The sequence below is a fragment of the Macrobrachium nipponense genome, chromosome 39 (genome assembly GCF_015104395.2).
Source record: "Macrobrachium nipponense isolate FS-2020 chromosome 39, ASM1510439v2, whole genome shotgun sequence".
In the NCBI taxonomy this organism is placed as follows: Eukaryota; Metazoa; Arthropoda; class Malacostraca; order Decapoda; family Palaemonidae; genus Macrobrachium; species Macrobrachium nipponense.
The window spans coordinates 25,502,071-25,526,884 of NC_061099.1; the positions used below are offsets into that span (position 1 = coordinate 25,502,071).

At 42.2% G+C, this 24,814-nt stretch overlaps 1 protein-coding gene across 1 annotated transcript; it reads left to right on the top strand.

Annotated features, from left to right (window-relative positions):
* Positions 1-433: 433 nt before the first annotated feature.
* Positions 434-24,814, top strand: LOC135210236 (prefoldin subunit 2-like). Its single transcript, XM_064243084.1, is given in 4 exon segments — positions 434-574; positions 576-610; positions 22,779-22,902; positions 23,972-24,814. Coding segments are annotated over 4 exon segments (453 nt in total). The 5' UTR covers positions 434-460; the 3' UTR covers positions 24,152-24,814.

The following is a 24,814-nucleotide window of genomic DNA, read 5'->3' on the forward strand; positions in this document are numbered from 1 at the left end:
AGCTAGCATTGCTATACCTAAAATGGTCAAACGGAATGGCGTTTTAGACTGCTGCTCCAAAATGTTTAGATTTTCGCTTTATTCATAAATTTTAGCAAGTAATCGTGTTTCTATGAGAAATTTCCGTATTTTCCTAAAGGTTTGTGAATACCGTAATGAGAAGGAACCAAGGTTATACTTGGGAACCATGCTAAATTTAGGATGGCTATATTACGAAAAATAGTATTAGCTCTGCAAAATATTTCATGAAATTTTCGTATTGGTATTTTAAAATCAGAATTTTAATTTAAAATGTTTTATTAATAATAGTAGAAAGGCGTTCCATTTTGATTTTTTCTTTTATTTTCAATGTTATAATGTTAATTGCATTCAGTATATGAGAGCTACTACGTAAGCAATGCCAGTCCCTATTCTGGCGGAGTAGAACCTTCTCTTTACGTCCGAGATCAAAACAATCATCATGGCAGGCCAACAGCAAAGCGCCACGAAAACTCTCACGAAAAGCGAGGGAGAGGAGATTGTTCAGAAGTTCCAGACGTTGAGAAATGAACAAAGGTCCCTCATGGCCAAAATTAAGCGAGCTGGAACAAGATTTGAACGAACACAGTAAGTTGTTTTTTTTTGAGCTGAAATAGAGACACGTCTTACTGAGGGGGTGGCTGCCCCCGTCGCATGACTCATGCCGCTTTATGTCAAAGTTTCCAGATTAGGTAAACAATTGCAAATATCTGTGACTATACCCATAAAATATGTTACTGGCACGTTATATTACTATACCGTACGTAGTTTGCAAAACTGTATCTAGCTAGGGTAAACAACCGAGTCGACTGGCCAACTCACCGACTACCGAGGTTTTGGCCACCCTCCTAAAAATTACTTTTACCTAACATGTCTTGACACCAGAGATGGTCATCATTCACGAGTTGTTGGTGGTGAGAGAAGGAGCTCAAGACCTCTACTCTCCTTTCGAAGATACCTAGTATTTTCTCCAAAGTTAGAAATTAGGCTAAGGCCATATTTTAAGATTTAATCAGAGGGTAATGAAAAGGTTGGCCAACGCAGTGCCCACAACCCCAAAACGCTTTCGAAATTTTTACTTACAATTAAAAAAGTTTAGGAGATTGACGCCATCTCGATGTTTGCAGAGTCGTTTGTGTTAACAAACTTCCCATTTCCTGTGCTAAATCCGCACACCACTTGTACCCATAGATGCTGGGGCACTTTCATCACAAACAATTGTAACCCCAACCTCTTGCCAGCGCTTATTCGTACTTAGGGTAAAAAACCGCATGGTACAGGGGTGGACCATGTACGATCAATGTGTACAACCCCAAAAAAAGTACATTATAACGCGTCCTGACATCGGAGATGGGCATCAGACGCGACTTCTTGTTGGTGAGAAAACCGAGCTAAAGACCTCTACTTCGGTGTCAGGATGTGTTATAATGTACTTTTCTTGGGGTTGTACACATTGATCGTACATGGTCCACCCCTGTACCAAGCGGTTTTTTACCCTATTCAAGTGGACTACGGCATTCTTTGCTGCGTTTTGCGCTCTTCAATTGTTTATCAGTGTTGTCAATTGGTATGTGTTTACCCTCCAAACTGGGTGTAGACTTACACAAAACCAGGGAAATAAGTGAAATTAGTGCATCTATTTGTAGGGAGGGGGAACATCACAACAGGCCAACCCTCATCACGGTAGACGGGTCTTATTTCACTCGATATTTAATTGGTGAAACATGAATACAATTGCAACTCTAAGCATACCATTTAAAAAGACTGAAGTTTCGTCAACTTATTGTGATATATGAAAGCCCCATACGAACTAAATAAGCATGTGAGCTCTTCGTAAAATATGTTTTCAAGGCAGTTTTGAAATCCATATGGCGGCTACGTTTTTCATGGACGGTTCTCATCAGTGACGGCCACCATCTTCCCCAGCCTTCCCAGCACTCATTTGAACAATGTTAGCGTATGTATGTAACGTTTATTGATCTTACTCAAGATTGCAGTTGTAATCAGCACAATAAAACAACATTTTGTTGCCTATATTAGTGAAAGTATGAAACTTGTTATTCCCGGGGTTATGGTTGGAACTGAATTCATTCTTACCTTGTAATCGGCGGTTTTTATCCTTACTGCCATCACAACTGAAACTCCACAGTGCATTATTTGATTGTTTATTATACACATTTTGGTCTCGGTTCACTCCACATTGCACTTTAAACCCGTTGCTGTTCCTGGTTTCTAAGCGCGCGCGCCATAAACACAATTACAAACAGCAGACGACGACAGACGACGAAACTGCAAAGTTTTATTCCCTAAACTGTTACTTTACTCGTTATTTAGTTTAAATTTACATTGTTATTTAAAAATTTTGATTTAATTCATGTATATTATCCCTTTTTTTGCAACCAAATTAACCCCGAAAAATTACAGATATTTCTAAACGTAGATAAAATCAAATGTTTCTAACGTTTTCGTACATCTGGCTGCCGAAAACCATAGAGGAACGAATACGGAAAAGTGCATAGAGGAACGACTACGTTTTTTTTTTTTTTTGCTTTTTTGTTTTTGCTAGCACTTTTCATGATTCAGTCTTTATTAGTATTTTTGAAATTCTTCAAATAAAAATCGTATGCCAGAAATAAATGTAACCTTTAATGTTTTGCATGCTAAGAATGGCAAAATCATCGTTGCCACATTAGTGGAGGCTTCACACATACGCCGTTCCATTATTATAAACTGTTTCCATGAATTCTAGTTGTCATAGTAATGCAATAATGATAAAATTGCTTTAATATTTATGTATATATACTTCCAATACATAGCCTAATTTCACCAATTTCAACGTTTTGTTTATAGTCTTATACCCAGTTTGGAGGGTCAATGTTCGTTACTAAAGAATCTGTAACCTCCTTAAGTCGTTTCAGTTGACATAGTAAACCTGAGCCATATTTTCACTCGCTGATGACCATATCCGGGTGAGGGCAAGTGGGCCCATCCCTTTGCCCTACGTGATGTACCCATGTTCGTTATTACTAACTAATATAATATTTATTACCTGCAATATAAACTGTTGTGCATGAAAATTTTTTTAATATTTTTAAAACTAAAACTTAGAGCATACATAAACCACACAAATTGTCATAAAAATGAAACATAAAAAATCAAGTGGCTATTATTGTTTAACATGTCTTCGTGATGAAAATTAGCGCACGCAACGGATTCCTTCCCAACCTCTCTCCAAAATATTTACCCAACACAAAACCAGCATTCACAAAGGGTCCCCCAACCATGTAGGGTATATAGGAGGTTAATAATTAACAATAAACAACACAACCTCATTCATCAGAACACTATACGCTATGAGGAGACATGTCTGCCAAATTTTCAAAAAAAACAACTTTACACTTGTGTGACAGACCTTTGAATGGTTTTCGAGACAAACCCTGAGGCTATAATTATTGGTTTGTTCATGAAACTTACCTGTCAGATATATATATAGCTGTATTTTCTGAAGTCCGACAGAATTTTAAAAACTTCCGACACACGCAGTGGTCGGCCAGGTGGTTAGTACCCATTCCCGCCGCTGGGAGGCGGGTATCAGAACCATTCCCATTTTCTATTCATATTTTTCTGTCGCTGGTGCTGAAAACACCTGTTTTCAGTACCTCCGTCTTAGGATTTTGGAAACTTCATTGCCCTAAGTATCCTAATTGTCTTTTGATTTATTTTTTACTTGGATTTGTGGCTAGGCATACGCTATCTTAAATTGATTTGAATTTGATTCATTTTTGCATAAAATATCTGAATCTAGTTAGGCTAGTTTCAGACGGGGTTGTCTGCAAAGATAGGGTGTGGCTACCGAAAGCTTCGTAGATCCGCACTTGTATGTACGAGGGGTATGGGTCTTGCTTCTTTGTTGAGATTTTGTCATGTAAGGAGTGTGAGACTTTGTCTATTCCGTAAGGAAGACGGATGATTCGTATGCCAATTAATCGTAAACATTTGTCTAATCCGTAAGGAAGACGTATGATTCGTATGTACGCAATTAATCAGTAACCAAAAGTCAGGGTAGTGACCTGCTAACCTTCCTGTAGACTTTATTTTGCCTAACCCTGTAGTATGTGGCCTACGGGCTATGAATATGTCTACGAGAGGTGCTCGCTCTCCTTCATTGCTGGGAAGTGCTACTTCTGTAATTGTTACTCTTCAACCCTGCAGTGTTGCCTTCGGGCCCTAAGCAGTGTCTGTAGAGGAATTGCCCTTTCTCTGATACTCTTTCGATTCGTATCTTAGAATCGAAAGTGCTTGCTTTAGAGAGTAAAAGTGAAGTGCAGAAGTGCAGTGATACCCCTGTGTAGTGGAGGGTGCGTCAGATCGGCCTCGTTTCGCCTCTAGGCCGGGACCTCTGCTTGACCTCCAGGACCCGGGGAGGGAGCATGTCGAAAGCCTAAGGAGGGTTACAAGGAACCCCCACCGATCTGGCGTGCCTTCGGCAGTTTCGATGAAAATCCCCAGACTGCCAAAGTGCGTGCGCGTGCACGAATCCTGAAAGATTGCTTCTCGTCCTCCGAAGCGTCTCCCCATGCAGGGGTGGTTAGCTTTCGGAAGGACTCGCGCCCTCTAAATAGAAGCTTTATAGAAGAGGGACGCTTCACGTCCTCTCTCTCTCTCTCGTTATGCGTTTCAGTGAGAAGTAAGAAGGCGAACGTCGCCTGAACTCGTGTCCGTCTTTCCACCGAGAAATACGTAAGAGAAGTCATAGTAGCAGGAAGCTTTTGAGAGCGGACGCCCGGGACGCTCGGATGGACTCCAGGCGCGCGCGGGTGCACGCCGCCGATGTGCGCGCCAGTGGACGCCGAGTGCGCGCCAGTGGACGCCGAGCGCGCTCCAGTTGGACGCCGAGCGTGCACCAGCGCACGCCAGGTGTGTCGCCTGGCTGAACGTTTCTGTTGAACTCTTCAAGCTCTTGTTTCAGATATGGGCCTAAAGAATGTTTATCTCTACCTCCGGTGATACCTTCTACCTCACCTGCAAAGAATGTGAAGTAGGCAGTGCTTCGGAGGAAGGTTTAAAGTGAAACAGACAACTTCTTCTTCGAAACCCAGCAAGACATCGGGTTTCGTGAATTCAAGAGGTCTCTGTCAATTAATATTGCTTTTCGCATAGGTGGATGGAGTTAAGGAAAGCTCAAGGGAAGATCTCGTTTGCTCTACCGCAACCTTTGCCATTCTGCCAATAAATTTAAGTTGCCACTACCGCAGTCAAGACTTTGCGATAAGGCAGTTACGGGTTATGTAAGGCTCGATGTCCTGCACGTCAGGACTCTCGGCAACGTTCAGTGGGATTCTTGCAAAGGCACTCATCAAAAGGACGCTCTTCAGGAAGCGCAAGACAGGACTTCCTTGCCATACTGCCAATAAATTTTAAGCTTTAGCAGGCATTAGTTTTTGTGATACGGGAGAGGAAGCTGGTTGGAGAGTTTCTTCCTCTTCCAGGATAATTTTGCAAGCTTTTTAGCCCATCTGAAAGGGTTTTTCAGATGATAGATTTGTTAGTTATTTTTTTTTTTTTTTTTTTTTTTTCTAGTCGGACTACGCTGCCGAATTGAAACATCGTCGTTATACCTGCCGTAAGCCCAGTCTCTTAACAGGATTCTTGCCCCTTCCTCGTTTGTGAGACGGGAATCGAAAAAAATTAAATGCTTGAATCCCTGGATTACGTTTTGTCAATTCAGTGACTTTCCCCCCATTGACAATATACTTTCGTTTTGTCAAGTAAGTGGGTCCCGTATCCCCTCATTGACAAAATGATCTCTTTGTCCGTAAATGGGTTAGTTCTCATTGACGAACATCTCATTAACTTGATATTGCGTAAGCGAATAAGCTCTTTTTGACAAGATTCGGAAGAGCTCTCATTCGTCATTCGCAGACTCGTACAAGAAATAGACTTGTAGACTACGTCAATGAACGCTTATGTCCAGTAACATAAGAAGCTTGAGCTGACTGCTTCGATTCTCTTAAGTTTTGTTCATGAAACTTGCCTGTCAGATATGTTTATGTAGCTGTATTTCCGAATTCAGCTATATATATGTCTGCCAGGTAAGTATGAACAAACTTTATTGTGATATAATTTCATATTTTGCCTTGCGTTATTTTACTTCTGGTTGGTTCAAGTCATATACGCTTGCTGTAGTTACCTCTTCGGATGGCAACCGAGAGGCTATTGTCTATTTTAAGGACATTTAATCGTTACTCCCTGCAGCCTTCCCAGGAGTTTCCGATTTATCTTTTACCGTTGTATGGTAGTGTTCTGACGACACAAACGCATCTATATATTTAGCGTTTTCTGTTTCGCTTAAATATACCAGCTTGAGAGTCTTTCTGCTCAAAAAATAACGGACCTATTCTTCGTAGAATAGGGTAGCTGGCAACCCAGACATAAAGTTAAGAGACGACGTTCGTAAGCTGCTGGCTGCTGCTGTCACGCTGTGTCTGTCCTCCAGTCCAACCGAGCCAGTAAACAGATCGGGCGCTGTCGTGCCCGGTAGGTTAACGTCTCTCTCTCCTGCGGGATTGACTGACTAACCGTATCTCTGTGCTGGCGGTTACGTCTCTCCTGCGGGATTGACTGACTAACTGTATCTCTGCCCTACAATCACGGACTTTAGCCTAAGATTGAGGGATTTCTTACGTGAATGAATAAACGTTGCATTCGTTTTGCCTTACTATGTTCAACAGAGTTATCTCTTAATCCTTTCGGTGCTCGTTACCGCACGGTATAGAACTACGAGTCTACCGCAACATTGCACTTTTATATGCTCTCCTGCTTAGGAACAAAGCGCAGACCTTATTAGGGAAGTAAGCATACTCGGGGAGGGAATGGATGAGCTTGCTTGGGGACCATTTCCTTCCTGAAGAAGTTTGTTTCCCCGAATAGACTGCAATTCAGACCACAGTTTTCTCCTACCGGGAAACTGAAATATTATTCAAGATCTAGGAATGATTCTGAACATCTCTCAGTGCGTTTATCACCTGAGGTGATAGAAAGAAGGTGCCGGACATCTGGATAGGGTTTCAGATGTCTTGGATCTTAATCTGAAAGAAGTAAAAGCGATTCGGTAGTCCCTCCAGTCCTCGTAACGAGTTTTGGGAACCAGTGGTCCAGATCAACTCTGATATTCCACAGCTCTCTCATATCTTAAGAAGTATCTTCTCGTCCCTGTTCGGAGGTTTCGAGTTTACGAGAAAGCCTATTATAACAACAGGCGTAGAATGTAACGATCCTCTAGAGGTTCGTTACAGGATTGCAAAAGTCCGTACGAATCGTCTAGATCGACGGCAGCAACTATTGACTTCCGAGTGGAATCTTTCTTTAGAAGTAAGTTGAGAGTTGTGGAGATTTCTTTAGGGACGCCCTTTCATTCTTCTCTTCGATATGTTGAGGACGAAGAGGCTTCTTCTTTTCTGCTCCTTATTCTCGATCCGGGATCGGTACCATTAAACGCATCCTATGATATTGAACGGGGATGGATATTTAGTCTCTTTTTCTTTTCCCCTTTTTCAATCTCTTAGGAAATGTAATAAGAGGATTTATGACGTCACAGGGAGCGACAATGACGTGATCGCCCCATGTTGGCCTTCAGGATCCTGGATTCACAGAGGTCACATACTTCCTAGTTCACTTTCCAAGGACCTTTTCCGAGAGAGTCGGTCTACTCTAACTCGACAGGAATAAGATTACCGTCTTCCATTTCCGTCTGAAGAATGGGATAAGCTGGCAGTCACAACTATTAAAGAATACGCAAATATGTTGTTGACGGCCTTTGGGCTCAGAGATTTGCGTCTGTCAAACAACAAAGCCCTTCACGATCTTTGAGTTCTGTGGAATCTCGAACCTCGCTCATCATCTACTTTTTGTCTCACCATGTTTTCTCGGAGTCAAGACACTCGTGCGAGATCAGGCGACATATAGTAGCCTGAGTTTCTTGTTGACGAAGTCGGTTGCGTTTATACACCCCCGATGATCGTGTAACATGAGACCAGGTTGGACTGTCTAGGCATTCTTCCTTCGGACTGAATCGCCTTTTTGCTCCTCGCTCCTTTCTCCTGCACCAGAAGCTCGAGTCAGGAGTTGATTCGCTGACGACGTTGGGTTGCGGTTGATACAACCCCCCAAGGTTTGCTTAGATTGAATCGCCCAGGCAGTCCAGACACTCATCCTTCAGCGAAGAATAGTGGCCTTATGGTCTTCAGGGTACAGCCTTGCTGTCCTTGATTCGTCTGACTGGTCAACTGGTCGGTCACCTGACTTTAGTACAGACGGACTGACTGTGCATGTCCAGATCGAAGCTTTCAATATGGAACTTAGACGTAGTCTGAAGTTCTTGATGTCAAAGCATTCGAACCTCTCCTACCTGTTAACTTCTTGCATGTGATCAGGAAGGCCTTCTTCTAACCACCCTAGATACGACAAAGAGGGTTAGTGAGATTTTAAGCCATCGTCACAAGTTTTGGCTTTAGAGAACACAAGGCGGTGTGCTCTCTAACCCTTCCGTTGTGGCCTAAGAATGGTAACCCGTTTTGTCCTTGGGCCAGGAGCTTGGAAGCAAGGATGGCACAAGTTAGTGGGCAGGAGCCAGAGAGAGTCCTGTGCCCTGTCGGGTCTCTCAAGTTTTATCTACATAAAACTCAAGAAAGTCGAAGTCATTCGGGCAATCTGCAGTGTTCCGAAAAAGACCAGACTTGCCCATATCGAAGAACAGCCTGGCTTTTAGTGTTAAGGAGTTCTTTCAAAAATGCTCCTTCTTGTGTTTGCACAAAGATTTGAAATCTTTTTATCTGAATGCTCACGAGGTGATGGCGCGGCCTCGGAAGCATTTCAACAGAGCATGGCACTCAGCAACATCCTGAGTACCATGTTTTAGCGAAGCAACTCTGTGTTCACTTCACACTCCCTGCGAGATGTGAAGATGGCATATGAGATCTGCTGCTCGCTAGGGCCATACGTGTCTGCAGACACAATCTTGGGGGCAAGAAGTACCACTCATCCTATCCTGTAGAAAATGGTTAGGAAGAGCTCTTAATTTAGTTGTTGAGTCGCCGACAACGGCGACTTCTTAACTCTTAAGCCTTAGTTAACACACCTTAACTTTGGCTAGGTTTGGTCAGGTGGTGATATATATATTTATATATATATATTTATTTTACTTCTTAGCCCTCATGGTATGGTCAATATGGTCTAGTCACGTCGTGGTCTCGCCCCTGTTGACAGATCATCTGGAGTGCACCACGCTATATAGGTCTCTACCAACCTCGCTGGCAACTCTAGTAGCACAAGCAGACTTACGTGGCAGTAACCACGAAGCCAGCTATGCTAACAGGTGGAACCAAGATGTAAATCATCTGGCATGCATTTGTTTCCCAAAATCCTTCTATTCTGTCCCTTCCCACCTCCAAAGGTGGGATTCAGCTATATATATATCTGACAGGTAAGTTTCATGAACAAAATGATATTGTTATGATACAATAAAGTTTGTTCATACTTACCTGGCAGATATATATAATCAAGTACCCACACCCCACCTCCCCTCAGGGGACAGTGGAAATAAAAATTATGAATAGAAAATGGGAATGGTTCCTGATACCCGCCTCCCAGCGGCGGAGGGAATGGGTACTAACCACCTGGCCGACCACTGCGTGTGTCGGAAGTTTTTTTAAAATTCTGTCGGACTTCAGAAATACAGCTAAAAATATATATATCTGCCAGGTAAGTATGAACAAACTTTTGATTGTATCATAACAATATCATATTATAGGGATTTTCATTTCCAGGTATTTTTAATGTCCCTTCCTATTCCGTCCTCTCTCTCTCTCTCTCATCTCTCTCTCATCTCTCTCTCTCTCTCTCTCTTATCTCTCTCTACTCCTCTCTCTCTCTCTCTCTCTCTCTCTCATTTTTTAAATTTTACATACCTATGTCCTGCTTAACTATTTTGCGAGCACTAGTCAGATGCACCAACATTCATCATTACGACTGAATTAAAAAACTTGAAAGTATTTAATTAATGCTATACAAGTATGAATATATTTTCTTGTTCATTTTTCGAATTACGATAAAAGAAACAGAGAGAGAGAGAGAGAAGAGAGAGAGAGAGAGAGAGAGAGAGAGACGAGAGAGAGAGAGAGAGAGAGTTGAGTGGGATCATGGTATAAATATATCGGTCAATGGGCAGGTAACAACCGAGTGAATCGTTAGATATAATCCACCAATGTAAACTACTAGTATTAGATAGATAGATGGAAAAAATCATAGAAAATAAGTTTAAACTGCAACAACTTTCAGAGAGAGAGAAGGGAAGGTGGAAGGAAGGAAGAAGGACAGGGGTGGCGGTGGAGGTGGTGGGGGAGAGGGTAGGTGGAGCTGTTTACTGGTGTGTTCCTATCCATTTCTGGATAATGGAGTTTTGGTCTATTAGTACAAGGACAAGTGTAGTTATTCTTTACGATTAGTGATTCACGATGACGATACCCTTATAAATTACGGCACTGGGGGTAATGCACTAAAGAAAATCTCTTTCTGTTACGAGTGTTCGTTACAGAAATAGGTATTGCCCAAAAACGTGCTTGCACTGTCTCTGAAACCCATAGTAGACATGCTGCTTAGTTGTCAATCAAGTTTTTATAACCAAGTATTTTTTACAAGCTAGCTATTGAATAAATTTTCTCAGTCAAAACATATGCCCCTCAATCGCTAACTTTCCTCTTTTAACGACTTTCTGTCATTGCAAATTCGGCCCGTAATTTCTTATGGTGCGAAAACAGACAGAGGCCCCATGGACCGAAAACGATTGCGTCACACTACGGCGATAATCCAGCAGTAAAACATCATATATCCAAAAAGTAAATAATAAAGATATATAAGCGCATTACGATTATAACAATTACATGTATGGCTGATAACAATCTGCATGAATAACTGGTAAACTGTTCTGCAATGACAGTTGAGTATAGCAATTATTTACAATAGGTACGAAAGTCAAGATGTCGTGCGTCATAATACAGAACTTGAAAGAACGTTCTAATTCAGAAAAATAATTACTTAAATTTGAGTCAGAGTCGAGTTACTTTTTCAATAACGAATATTTTCAAATTAATCATCATAAATATGTAAAATATTGATGTTTTTACTACTTATTTAAAAATTAGCCAGAGCACGCTTCTCGTCATCTTCTAAACCCAAACAGCTGTTTACGCCTGGCTTGTTGTTGATGAGAAATAGTGTTTCGATTGTTGTGATAAAAGTGCTCCAGCGTCTGTGGGTACAAGTGGTGTGCGGATTTATCACAGGAAATGGTTAGTTTTATTGACACAAGCTACTCCGTAAACACATCGAGATGGCGTCAATCTTCGAAATACCTCGAGTTGTAAGTAAAAAATGTTGAACGCGTTTTGGTGAGATTTGCACTACGTTTGAGACCGTTTTCAGTACCCTCTGTTTAAATCTTAAAATTTGGCCTTAATTTCTAACTTTGGAGAAAATACTTACTTCGAAAGGAGAGTAGAGGTCTTTAGCTCCGTTTCTCACCAACAAGAAGTCGCGATGATGCCCATCTCGGGTGTCAGGACGCGTTATAATGTACTTTTTCGGAGGGTGGCTTGCATTGATGGTAGGTGGCCTGCTTGGCCTGCTGTGATGTTCTACCCTAGTATATATACATATTACAGCAATTTTATCGTTACTGCATTACTATGACAACTAGAATTCATGGAGACAGTTTGTTAATGCATCGGCGTATGCGTGAAGTTCCACTATATTGGCCACGATGAGTCATTTTTTCGCTGCATCGTCTGCTCGTAAGTACGTCAGAAATATTTCTAATTTTTCTGGGTTAATTTGGTTGGCCAAAATAGGACAATAGACATGAATTAAATAAACATTTTGAAGTAACGAAGTAAAGTTAAACTAAATAATGAATAAAGTAAACAGTTAAGGGAATAAAGCTTTGCCCCTCATACACTGTGTACTCGTGTGCTGCCCATAACTGTGTTTGTGGAGTGAGCGCTTAGGAACCAAGAACAGCAACATAGGTCAAGTGCAATTTGGAGTGAATTAAGACCAAAACGTGTATAATAACAATCAAATAAGCACTGTAGAGTTTCGGTTGTGTTGGCAGTAAGGATAAAACCATTGATTACAAGGTGAAAATGAATTTCAGTTCAAACCATGACCCCAGAAATAAAAACTTTCATATTTCCACTAATATATGCAACAAAATGTTGTTTTATTGTGCTGATTACAACTGACATCTTGAGTAAGATCAATAAACGTTACATATATATGCTAGCATTATTCAAATGAGTGCTGGGAAGGATGGGAAAGATGGTGGATTGTCTGTGGTTAGAACGGCCAGTCACGCAACTGCCACCATATTGGATTTCAAAACTGCCTTGAAAACATATTTTACGAAGAGCTCACATGCTTATTTTAGTTCGTATGGGGCTTTCATGTATCACATTATGTTGACGAAACTTCAATCTTTTGAATGGTATACTTAAAGAGTGAATAAGGCCAAGCCACGCGATGACGATGGATCGTCTGCAGTTGTTTACCCTATAGGCAGTGTAATTGTATTACACTAAATGTAGATATGACGTCAAAATTAGTGACGACAGACTAGGCTAGGCTGATTTTCAGAGGACTAAACTACTAGGGGAAACAACCTAGTGGACTAGCCGATCCAGTCTTGCCCACTTGTTGATCCAGCTGCCCTCTTAAAAAGTACTTTTGCTTACTTCGAAAGGAGAGTAGAGGTCCTGAGGTGTTGCTCCGACCACCAATGACTCATGACTGGTACCCATCTCTGGTGTCAGGACGTGTTAAAGTACTTTTTCAGAGGGTAGATCAATAAGTGGGCAAGACTGGATCAGCTAGTCCACTCAGTTGTTTCCCCTATCCTAGGCTAGTCACCCAACAACTTAACTTCCTAAAGGGGTCCTTCCTCAGTGTTTAGATAAAGGTTCAGGAAAAATGCAAAAAGAATTGGTGTGCAAAAACTATAGGGGTAGTTTACAGAATGACAGGAGCAGACGTAGGTAACACTACCTCTGAGCAGAAGCTCCATGTTTAAAGTTAGGCAGTGGATATTTTGCTGTGTTATGGTAAGCTATGTACAGGCAGCCCCCCGGTTAACTGACGCTAAGCAAAATTCACCTCTAACTGAAATTCAAAAAATCTACAGGCGCCACAGTCCACCTTACAGTGCCCCAGACTTGTCAACGATGCCTTGACAATGTCACGGCCACATATTTTGCCCTAATTTGTAGTAACTCTTTTATGAAAATGTGGAATTTTGTTTGTCTAGTCATTTACTATGGTCTGCATGATAGTTCAACAAATTTTTAATGTCAGATTCGAAGAACTTATTGGTAAACCTTGGCCTAGTATAAGAGAGAGCAAAAAGTTACCTCTTTGAATTGCTAACATTTCCTCCATTTCTTTATTATTTATCATATATTCTAGGTAAATAAGTTGAAAAAGCAAAAGAGAATGATAAAAGTATCGTCAGTAATGTTATAATCATTGCTTAAATGCTACAGGCTTAAACATTTAAACAACAGTTGTTTTGTGAACCGAATCTGATAACAACAATGTTTTGCTTGCATTTCAGCCATTTTATGAAAGTAAACAATTTCCGTAGTTATGTTACAAATGACTTTGATTAAGTACAACACTCCATATTTATTTTTACATTATACCTTTATTTGGTATGGAGAAAATATTGGTAAGGAAATAAAGTAGTATATACTGTTAACTTAAGCTGCAGTTGTAGCTGAAGCTGAGAAAACAAAATGTTCACTCTACTAATAACTAAATTATCGTGCATCAGCAACATGGAAGTAACTCTGCCACAAATAAGTGGGAAAAAAGTGTTTTAATAAAAAAAAATACTGGCCATGAAAGAAAACATTTTACTCTTGTTTTCATGCCGATAAAAGATAAATATGTAAATCTCGTACTATTATGAAATAGGATGAAAATAACGAACAATGTTTTTTACACAAAAAACATGCTCCCAACACCATCCATTAACGAGACGTATTTAAGTCATATTTTTGTACATGAACTTTCCTGTCAGACATATACTTAGCTTACGTCTCTGACGTCACGACAGAATTCAAAACTCGCGGCTAACGCGACAGGTAGGTCAGGTGATCTACCTTTACCCGCCGCTGGGAGGCTGTGAAGAACCATCATACCTTTCTTGCCAGATTTTTTTCTGTCGTCGGTGTCGACCACACATGTTGTCGGTACCTCTTGACAGTTGGATTCTTTTCTCGTTTTCGCCTGGATTGTTTCTACGGACTTTTGGTGAAGTACCCGATCTTTTTGGCCTGGCATTCGCGATTTGTGGACAGTTATTGGACTTTTCTTTGGATTTCTTTTTCTTTGGATTTTTCTTGGATTCATGATGTCTGATGTTGATACTAAGAAAAACTGCTATGTTTAGAGTTTGTTGTATGACTGAGTGTAAGGTGAGGCTACCGAAAGCTGCGGTAGACCCTCACACGGTATGTTTGAAGTGAGAGGGAATGAATGCACCTTTAATAACCCTTGTAATGAATGTGAAAAGCTGAATGAGGAGGAATGGAAGTCTTTGCTTCCTACTTGAGGAAGCTTGAAAAGGATAAAGTTAGGAAAGCTTCTTCCAGGAGCAGTATAGATCTCGTATTAGCGAGTTGGATGTAGATAATCCTATTTTAGAAGTAGCTCCTTTGTCAGTTTCAGCTCCTGCTCCCTGCACCGAAGCCGAAGATACGCCTTCGGAAGTGGCCTCAATGAAAGCCACCATTCGCAGTATGGAGAGGAAAATCAAGCACTAGAAGGTAAGAGTGATTCCAATAGTGATTTGTTGCAGTGAACCCAGTTCAGTGGAGGGTGCGTCTGATCGGCTCCCTAATGCTTCCAGGCCTAGACCTCTTCCAGACTCCCAGTCCCAGTGGAGGAGGAAAGTCGAAAGCCGCAGGAAGGTTAGGGAGCATCCCCAACGGTCAGGCGTCCCCTCGGTAGTTCCTGTTGATCGTTCCCAGGCTACCTTGGATCGCTCCAAGAGAGAAAATTTTGCGCCAGTGCTTCTCGTCGTCGCCTTCGCCTTCTCCTATAAGAGGATGGAGCTCTTCGGAAGCCTCGCGCCCTTCGAAGAGAGCCTGGAATGCTCCCTGCGCCCGCCCTTCCAGCCCTGAAGTTTTTTCGGAAGAGCCTGAGGTGGAAGCGACAAGAAGCGGTAAGAGATCTCAGGAGTATCGTTCACCGAGCGGAGATCGAGCCTCTTCTCCTGTTCACGAGTTTGTGAATTCTCCTGCAAGGGTGTTTGGCTAACCTTCAGGCGCAGATTTCGGCTCTGGCTGGCTCTCTTTGCGGGTCTTCTCGTCGCAGGAAGGACGTCTCGCTTCCTGTAAAGAAGTCCAAGCTCCCCTCTCCTGACTCTCGCTTTTCGAACGGAAGGAAGGGCGCGCTCACCTGTGCGTTCGGCTTCCGCAGGAGGCTTTCTGCTTCGGACAAGATCAAATCTGCGTCTAAACGCATTCGCCTGACAGACAAGTTTCTCTCTTAAACAAGGAGCAAACTGCGCGTAGGAGATCCTCACCCTACAGACGCTCTTCTCGAGACAGGATCGCTCCCCTTGACAGGCGCCAAGAGCCTAGTAGGCACTACTCACCTCGTAGCCGCTCTCGTCTCGCCTCCACTATCCGGTTGACAAGCGCCCTAAATCGGACAGGCGGCCTTTCGCTGGACAGGCGTCAAGAGCTTGTTAGGCGTGTGTTTCGCCTGGCAGGCGCTCTTCTCCTGACTTTTACTCGCCTCGAGTCAGGCGCCGAGAGCCTAGCAGGCGCTTCTCCCCTGGTAGGCGCTCACCTAGTAGGCGCTCGTCGCCAGAGATTCTCTCGCCTCGGTTCAGGCGCCAAGAGCCTGGTAGGCGCTTTTCGTATGGCAGGCGCAGTTAACGCCTGGTAGCCGCTCTCCTTTGGATAGGCGCCAAGAGCCTGATAGAATTTCTTCTTCAACAGGCGCTCTGCACCTGACTGCCGCCTGACTCCTTTTAGGCTTCAAGGATCTGGGAAACGCACTCCTCCAGACAAGAAGGATGTTGCAAGTAGACACTTGCCTGAAGCATTGTCTCCAAGACGTATACGTCCAACTGCCTCTAGAGACTCATTTAAGAATAGTCGCGCCTCTAAGGATCAGGAGGGCTCTTCGGCTCAGGAGGAACAGGACCCCTCAGAAGAAGAAGGACCAAAAGAGCCACAAAAGAGCCTCAGTTTCCTCCTATAAGAAACTAACAGAGTTGCTCCTGCAAGAGTTTAGAGATATCCTTTCTCCTGTGGCTCCCCTTTCTCCTCTTTCGTTATTCTCCACTTCGAAGACGTCGAAGGTTTCGTCTTGTGTAAGGATGAACCTAACTGTTTCCATGAAGAAGGCGCTTAGAGGTTTTGGGGAATGGCTCCTTTCGAAGGAAGAGAAAGGGAAGACGGTTTTCTTTTTTCTCCGTCTCCAAAAACTGACGGCAGATTGGGATTCTGGTTTACGAATCGGGAGACCTTTAGGAACCTCGCTCTCCCTTCGTCTGCGGATCGGATTTCTCCTCATTAGTGGATGCTGCTCGTCGTTCCGCCCTCTTGTCCGCCAAGACTACGTGGGGAATGAACGAACTTGACCACTTACTGAAGGGAATGTTCCGAGTCCTGGAAGTTTTCAACTTCCTTGATTGGTCTTTAGGTGTGCTGGCTAATAAGACCAAGACCCCAGATGCTCTGTCTCCTGAAGATCTTAACTGTGTACTCACTTGCATGGATAAAGCAGTGAGAGACGGATCGAGTGAAGTCTCCTCACTGTTTGGAGCTGGAGTGCTTAAGAAACGGTCGGTCTACTGCTTCGTTTCTCACGAAGGCAGTGTCTCATGCACAAAGGGGGCATCGCTCTTGTATGCTCAACTCTCTCCTCTTCTGTTCCCCAAGAAAATTATCCAAGATGTCTCGAAGCCCTTTCAGCTAAGGCTACTCAGGACATGTTAGCCCAGGCGGCAGGAAACCTCGCTCTGTCTTCCAACCCAAGACCAAGAAAGAGACTCCTCTGAGACAGGAGCCCTTTCGAGGAGGACCCGCTGTCAGAGGTTCTGCAACCAGAGGGACTAGACCTTTTAAGAGAGGTAAAACCTTCTCTAAGTCAGTCAGAGGGAAGAAATAGCGGTCAAGGGGACTCCAGACATCAGTGGGTGCCAGACTACTGAATTTGCCGCGTCTGGGTTCCCACAAAGGGGCGGACAATTGGTCCCTATCGATTGTCAGCAAAGGATACCTCATTCCCTTCTCGTCAAGACCACCATTGACGACAACTCCGAGGGAGTTGGTAGCCCAAGTACAAGGACCCCATCATGAATCAAGCCCTTTCTCTAGCAGTAGATCTCATGCTAGAGAAGGAGGCTATAGAACTAGTGAAAGATCCCCGCTCTGCGGGCTTTTACAACAGACTTTTCCTAGTTCCGAAGAACTCAGGAGGATGGAGACCGTGTTGGATGTAAGCGCCCTGAACGTCTTTGTGGAAAAGAGGAAGTTCGCCATGGAGACAACTTCCTCAGTGTTAGCGGCTCTTCGTCCAGGGGACTGGATGGTGTCTCTAGACCTTCAGGACGCTTACTTTCATGTGCCGATCCATCCTTCTTCACGGAAGTATCTACGATTCATGATGGGAGGAAACATCTTCCAATTCAAGGCCTTGTGCTTCGGCCTATCACTGCACCCCAAGTTTTCACGGGGTTAATGAAAAAACGTGGCGCAGTGGCTACATTTGGAGGGAGTGAGGGTGTCGCTTTATCTCGCACTGGCTAATCAGAGCAGTCTCAAGAAAGATGTCTGGAGGACCTTCAAAAGACCCTTACATTGGCAAGTTCTCTGGGACTTCTGGTGAACTTCCAGAAGTCTCAATTAATCCCCAGTCAAGAGAGGATCTATCTGGGGATTCGGATAGCTTCTCTGGATTTTCGGGCTTTTCCGTCGCCAGAGAGGATAGCTCGTTGCTACGAGAAAATAACGACCTTCCTAGAGAAAGATGCATGCACAGCGAGGGAGTGGATGAGTCTGCTGGGGACACTCTCCTCGCTGGAGCAATTCGTTTCTCTAGAAGGTTGCATCTCAGGCCTCTACAGTTCTTCCTATACCAGAACTGGAGGCGGCTCTCCCTAGATCTGGAGTTCTCCTTCAAGATCTCAGAGAAATCAAGAGAGACCTTCGGTGGTGGAACGACCCACTTCGATTTGTGGAAGGAATGTCTCTCTACATGCCGAACCCCAACCATGTGTTGTTTTTCCGACGCATCGGAGGCAGGTTGGGGAGCGACACTCGGGACAAGAGTGTCAGGCACCTGGAAGAGGGGGATCAGGTGTCCTGGCACATCAACAAGAAAGAGTTGATGGCAGTCTGGATGGCATGAAAGCCTTCGAACCCCACGTCCGGAATGCAGTAGTGCAGGTCAAACTTCGGACAACACAACAGCCTTGGCGTACATCAAGAAACAGGGGGGGACGCACTCCTTCTCCCTGTACGAAACAGCAAGGGATCTTCTGCTGTGGTCTCAAACGAGGAAGATCAGTCTTCTCACCAGATTCGTACAGGGAGGGAGAAAGGAACGTCAGGGCCGATCTCCTGAGCAGGAAGAATCAACTCCTGCTTCCGAGTGGACCCTCCACTCAGAAGTATGCCAAGACCTGTGGAGAAGATGGGGCAGACCTCACATCGATCTCTTTGCAACAGCAAAGAACGCAAGAATCGAACTTTATTGCTCCCCGATCTCAGACCCAGGAGCAGTTTCAGTGGAGTGCGTTTCTCCTAGATTGGACAGGGCTAGACGTCTACGCCTTTCCCCCCTTCAAGTACTAGGACAAACCCTCAAGAAATTTGCTATCTCGGAGAGGACAAGAATGACGCTAGTAGCTCCGTTCTGGCCCGCCCAAGATTGGTTCACAGAGGTAACTGGAATGGTTGGTGGACTTCCAAGAGCACTTCCACAAAGACAAGATTTGCTCAAAACAACCCCACTTCGACAGGTATCACAGAAACCTCCCCGCTCTCAATCTGACTGGCTTTCGACTGTCAAAAGTCTTGTCAGAGCGAAGGGGTTTTCGACAAAAGCTGCTAAGGCTATCGCCTCAGCTAGAAGACCTTCGACCCTTAAAGTCTACCAGTCGAAGTGGGGACGTCTTTCGCCGTTGGTGCAGGAACCAGAAGTTTTCCTCTTCCAGTACCTCTGTGACTCAGATAGCAGATTTCCTAGTTTTCCTCAGAGAAAAATGCGGTTTGGCAGTATCTACTATCAAAGGATACCGTAGCATGCTGGCTGCGGTGTTCAGACATAGGAATTTAGATCTTTCGAATAACAAAGATCTTCCAGATCTATTAAGATCTTTGAATCTTCCAAGAAAACTTCGAACGAAGTTCCAAGTTGGAATCTGATGTGGTTCTTCGTTTCCTGAGGTCCGCTAGGTTTGAACCACCACATTTAGCCTCCTTCAAAGATCTCACGAGGAAAGCTCTCTTTCTCATGGCTTTAGCATCTGCTAAAAGGGTTAGTGAGATTCATGCCCTAGAAGGAAGGGTAGGTTTCAAAGGAGATTCTGTGGTTTGTTCCTTCCTTCCTTCGTTTTTAGCAAAAAATGAGAACCCCTCAAATCCTTGGCCAAGGAACTTTGAGGTTCGTGGTTTGTCTGCCCTAGTAAGGGAAGAACCTGAAAGAACTCTTTGCCCTGTTAGGAGTTTAAAATACTACCTTCAGAAGAAGAAAACCCTTAAGGGCATTCAGGACAGACTATGGTGCTCTGTAAAGGACCCCAGCAGACCATTGTCGAATAATGCGCTGTCTTTCTTCATTAGAAGTGTTGTGAAAGAAGCACATAGATCTTGTAATGAAGAACATTTCAAGCTCTTAAAAGTCAAGGCTCAATGAAGTGAGAGCAATAGCCACTTCCTTGGCCTTTAAGAAGAATATGTCTCTTCAGAATCTGATGAAAACTACATTCTGGAGATGTAATTCAGTATTCGCCAACCACTACCTAAAAGACTGTCAGTATTAACGTATGACGAGTGCTTCGCGGTTAGGCCCGTACGGTATCGGCGGATTCGGTGCTGGGGCAGGGAGCTGGAACATATCCTTAGTAGTTTTTTCCTTGTATTTTTTGGTAATTGAGTTCATATGGTTGTATGAAAAATGATGCAGGTAGGCATCTTTTTCGTTTCGTAATGCTAACTAACGTTAGTTTGGTTAGGTGATCGGATTTGGTTTGAAGCTCCCTGCGTTGGTAGTGGACAGGTTCTGTCATAGAAGAGGGCGAACCCCCATTGACATGATCCGACTTGGATTCTACTAAGTAAGCGGATATCAAGTCCCGTTAGTAGACCCACCAAAGAGTCTTTTTTCAGCTGTAGGTCACGCCCTCGCTGTAGCTCTTATGGCTATGCAGACTAATAGACAGTATCTATGAAGTCTTCAGCCTAAACAGGTAAGAACCAAGGTTATGTTTATCCTACAACAGGTGTTGTTTACCTTTTCTTTGTATTTTCTGTCTTGTACCCTCCACCAAGGGTGTCAATCAGCTAAGTATATGTCTGTCAGGAAAGTTCATGTACAAAAATGATATTGTTATTTTACAATAAAGTTTTGTACATACTTACCTGGCAGACATATACGATTGATGGCCCGCCCAGCCTCCCATCAGGAGACAGGTATAAGAGAGAAAAAATCTGGCAAGAAAGGTATGATGGTTCTTCACACCCGCCTCCCAGCGGCGGGTAAGGTAGATCACCTGACCATACCTGTCGCGTTAGCCGCGAGTTTTGAATTCTGTCGTGACGTCAGAGACGTAAGCTAAGTATATGTCTGCCAGGTAGTATGTACAAAACTTTATTGTAAAATAACAATATCATTTCAACTTAAAAGCACTTCATATAATGAAAAATAACCTTGTCCCATGTAAATAGTTTCTAGAGATCTATTTATGCTAAGTTGAAGCAAGAAAATTGCTCTGAATCGAGTTGAATAAGGTGAAATACAATATAATTCGATACAGTGAAGTTAAGCGCAACTTTTGCGTTCTTGGCAATAGGGCTAAGTATCGATAACCAGACAACGGCGCCATCTATGAACAATAAAAATATAAGTAGTTCACAACAAAATGTATTTCAACTTGAAAACACTATATATAATGAAAAATAACCTTTTCACATATGAATAGAGTTTCTAGAGATTAATTTACAATAAATAGAAGCAAGGAAATAGCTCTGAATTGAGTTAAATATGGTGAAATAATTTTACCTCCACCCTCAGCTGGTTTTTCCAAACCAAAACATGATCTATTTTCTTGTATATTTTATGATACAATAGTAATATAAGACCACATACAGTATTATTGGATACAGCAAAGTAAAAGATAACTTTTTAAAAGAGCCAAGGAAAGGATGTATATTTGTTATGTTTGTATTTTATGAGGCAGTCTTGGCACTTAGCCTAAGGCACCGATAACCACACAACAGTGCTCTAAACCCCACAGAGGGTAAAACCCAGTTATGAATATATTGAACAAGTTCCGAACACCGAGGGGGCTGCCTGTAGTTGACTATTTAGCTGGCATTTCCAATGCACGAGCACAGTTGATTGTTTTTGGATTGTTATCTAGTTGCATGTAAATGGGATGCGCACACAGCTTGTTTTGTTTTGCCCGCTTTTGTAATAAAGCTGTGAACTTATAAGAGATAGGTAACAAGCAATTTTGCTGGAATTAGACAGACACATTTTGCCAGTTTTGGCATAAATTGGCTGTAAACCGGTAAGCCAGCACTGAGTGGTATTTAGCTACTTGGCCCCTCATCATGAACTAGGAATTAGCCACAGACTTATTGGATGTAATAAGCCTCAATAATGATTAGGAAAAATTAAATACCTTTGATTTGGTCTCTGGGCAGTTCTTTGGGACCTGTACACTTTTCCACTTTGATACAGGTATATGTACTTTACCTCATAGAATCAAAGGTGTTCATTTTCTACCAAGTTTTTTTATCCTCTTTGCAGCTACAAATGTTCTAGTGCCTCTTTGCCAATATATTTTTTCCTGCTTCTCAAATAATTTCATCGTTTTCTCAACCGCAGAAAAAGATAAAAATTCATCGCCTTTCAAGAGATCCATCTTTCTTAAACAGTAGTGAGATTCAAAATGACAACGGTTCTGCCATTAAATTGTGCAAAACACTTTGAATACATTGGTGATTACATCATCCTCAGCAGTAATCAACCGCACATGTGCACCAGAAATGCCAGCTAAATAGGGAAATATGTAGTCTGCCGTAACACAACAAAATACCCCACTTTGTTAAAGTTACTTGTGTACCACTAGGACAGAACATGATCTTACCTAGGGTTTATAGTGGTGGATGGTGACTAGTACCACTTCTTTTATCTACTGGGTATATTCTGTAAAAAATCCTACAGCCTGAGGTCTTGTTATACCTTTGTTAATGAATTGAAAAATGAAACCTGATAGCTTCCTCTAAGTAACATCCTTGTTACCAAGCTTCAATTCTTTGGCCAGCTTTTGCCGAAGGTATATTCATATAAAAGACATCTTGTTTGTATATAAGAGGAAAAAATGCTGATTATCTTGAATTCGTAATTATCATGTGAAAACACTTTTTTCTAATGTTCATTGATAAATTTCTTTTCCTTTTTAGGATAGTAATTGAAACCCTACAAGACGTTTCTCCAGATAGGAAGTGCTTCCGAATGGTAGGGGGAGTACTTGTGGAGAGAACAGTCAATGAAGTTTTGCCAGCACTCACAAACAATAGGGACCAGGTACGTAAAATGTGTTATATTGTTTTGCATTTTGTGTTGAGCAGAGCTTATGAATTGGGAATAAATGTGAAAACCCATCTTAAAATGCAGGAATAAGTAGGTAATTCATACCTCTATGAATTTGTTGTTAATGTTACTATTTGTTCTGCACTGGCATTAGGGATGTGCTAACTGGTTTTTTGCAGTGGAGAGGTTCTTCCGCATGGGAAGACCAAAAGATTTTGTTAGTTTCTTTGAAAGAGATTGCTCCACCTTTTATAGGTCTCCCACAATGTCCGCTCTCTCACTCCTTACGTTCTGCTTGTCGTCCTCACATAACTATTTCGACATTTACGAGCCAGTCTATGGACAGTACTCACTTTAAGCCAGTTAAAATTCATACTGTATCAAGTGATCTTACCTGGCAGAGCAGGGTTTATTAGAACAAGTAGTAAAATTGTCACATACTTCAGGGCTATTCCTATATCTTCAAGTTTGCAGTGGTAACTTTCTTTTTCCAATTGTGTAATTATGAGCAACATTAAATTAATAAAAAATGAAACTTGGGATCATGTGAATTCTAAAGATAACCTTTCTTCTGTTACTCAGATGGCCTTAGATTACAGACTTTGTGTTCCTCTGTAATGTAAAAGAACCAGGTTTATGTATTTGAAATATAGCATTCATAATTCCAAAGTTCATTTTCATTTACATGTAGTATCGTCTAATTTTTTTTGGTATTCATATTAGTTTTTTATTTTAAAGTAATTTAACAAGACCACTGAGTCACATTTGAAGACCTTGTAGGGTTTGCCCAAAGCACTTGTTCTTTAATGAGAAGAACAAATTAGATCAGAGTAAGAATTATAGAGATTCAGCAGCTAGGTACATATAAGGGACCTAAGGAAGCATAAAGATTATTAGGCGTTAAGTAGTGCCACCAAGGGCTGAAGGGGTTTTGCAAAGAACTAATAGTATCTTAGACTGTAAGCCTGCAAGGTTTTTTTATTTAAAGTACTTTAAGATAATAATAGTTATTACACGTGATTACTTTTGAATGTATAATTGCATTACACTTAATCTCCCACAGTTAACGAAGGTAATTGACAGCCTGAATGAGAAACTGGTAAGCAAGGGCAAGGAAGTGAACGAATACAAAGAAAAGCATGGAATTCGAATTAGGGGTCAAGATGACCTGAAAGAAGTGCAGCCACAACAAACTAATTCAGCGCCGAGCGTGCAGGGCGTTCTCGTTTCTAACAAGTCATAGTCAAACTCCGCAAGCATGTGTTGCTAGACTTCAGGACTGCATTAAATAATGAAAATATGCAGACGTAAATTTCACAGTGAACAGCCTTTGCATCTGGGTTGGTTTCATTGATCTTCTACCCTTCGACTTCAGTTACTGATTGGAGTGACATGTATAGCTGTATGAATCCCAACTGAATATTTTACCCTTTTCCACTTTGGCTCTTCATTGAATTCGTGGAAGGCTTTTTCCAACCAAGAGGTAGTATTTTACTGTTGAACTTCTGACACATTGTATGCACTTGCAGTGAAAGAGATGGTCTCTGATGAGTAAAAGTATTTGCTTCCTAATTGGAAAGCTTATTGTGTGATCTACTTACATACATTAGAAAGTGGAAGATTGGGTTTTATAAGATGCAGTTTGAAGTTCAGTATAGGCAAACCCACCATCACTGCCATTTGAAAATGTTTTTCTATTTAAGCCTCTGCAAAATGTGACTTTTTCTTTATATTACATGTGATACTTTGTTTTGCAGTTGTCTGCTTACAGCAAAAAGAGCATAATATTGCTCTTTAAACATTGCCTTGAAAAGGAAAATGGTATCCACAAGTATTTAAAAAATAATCAATTAGTGTAATGCATGAGATAAGATGAGCAATATTTTTACCCATTCTGGTTGTCTTC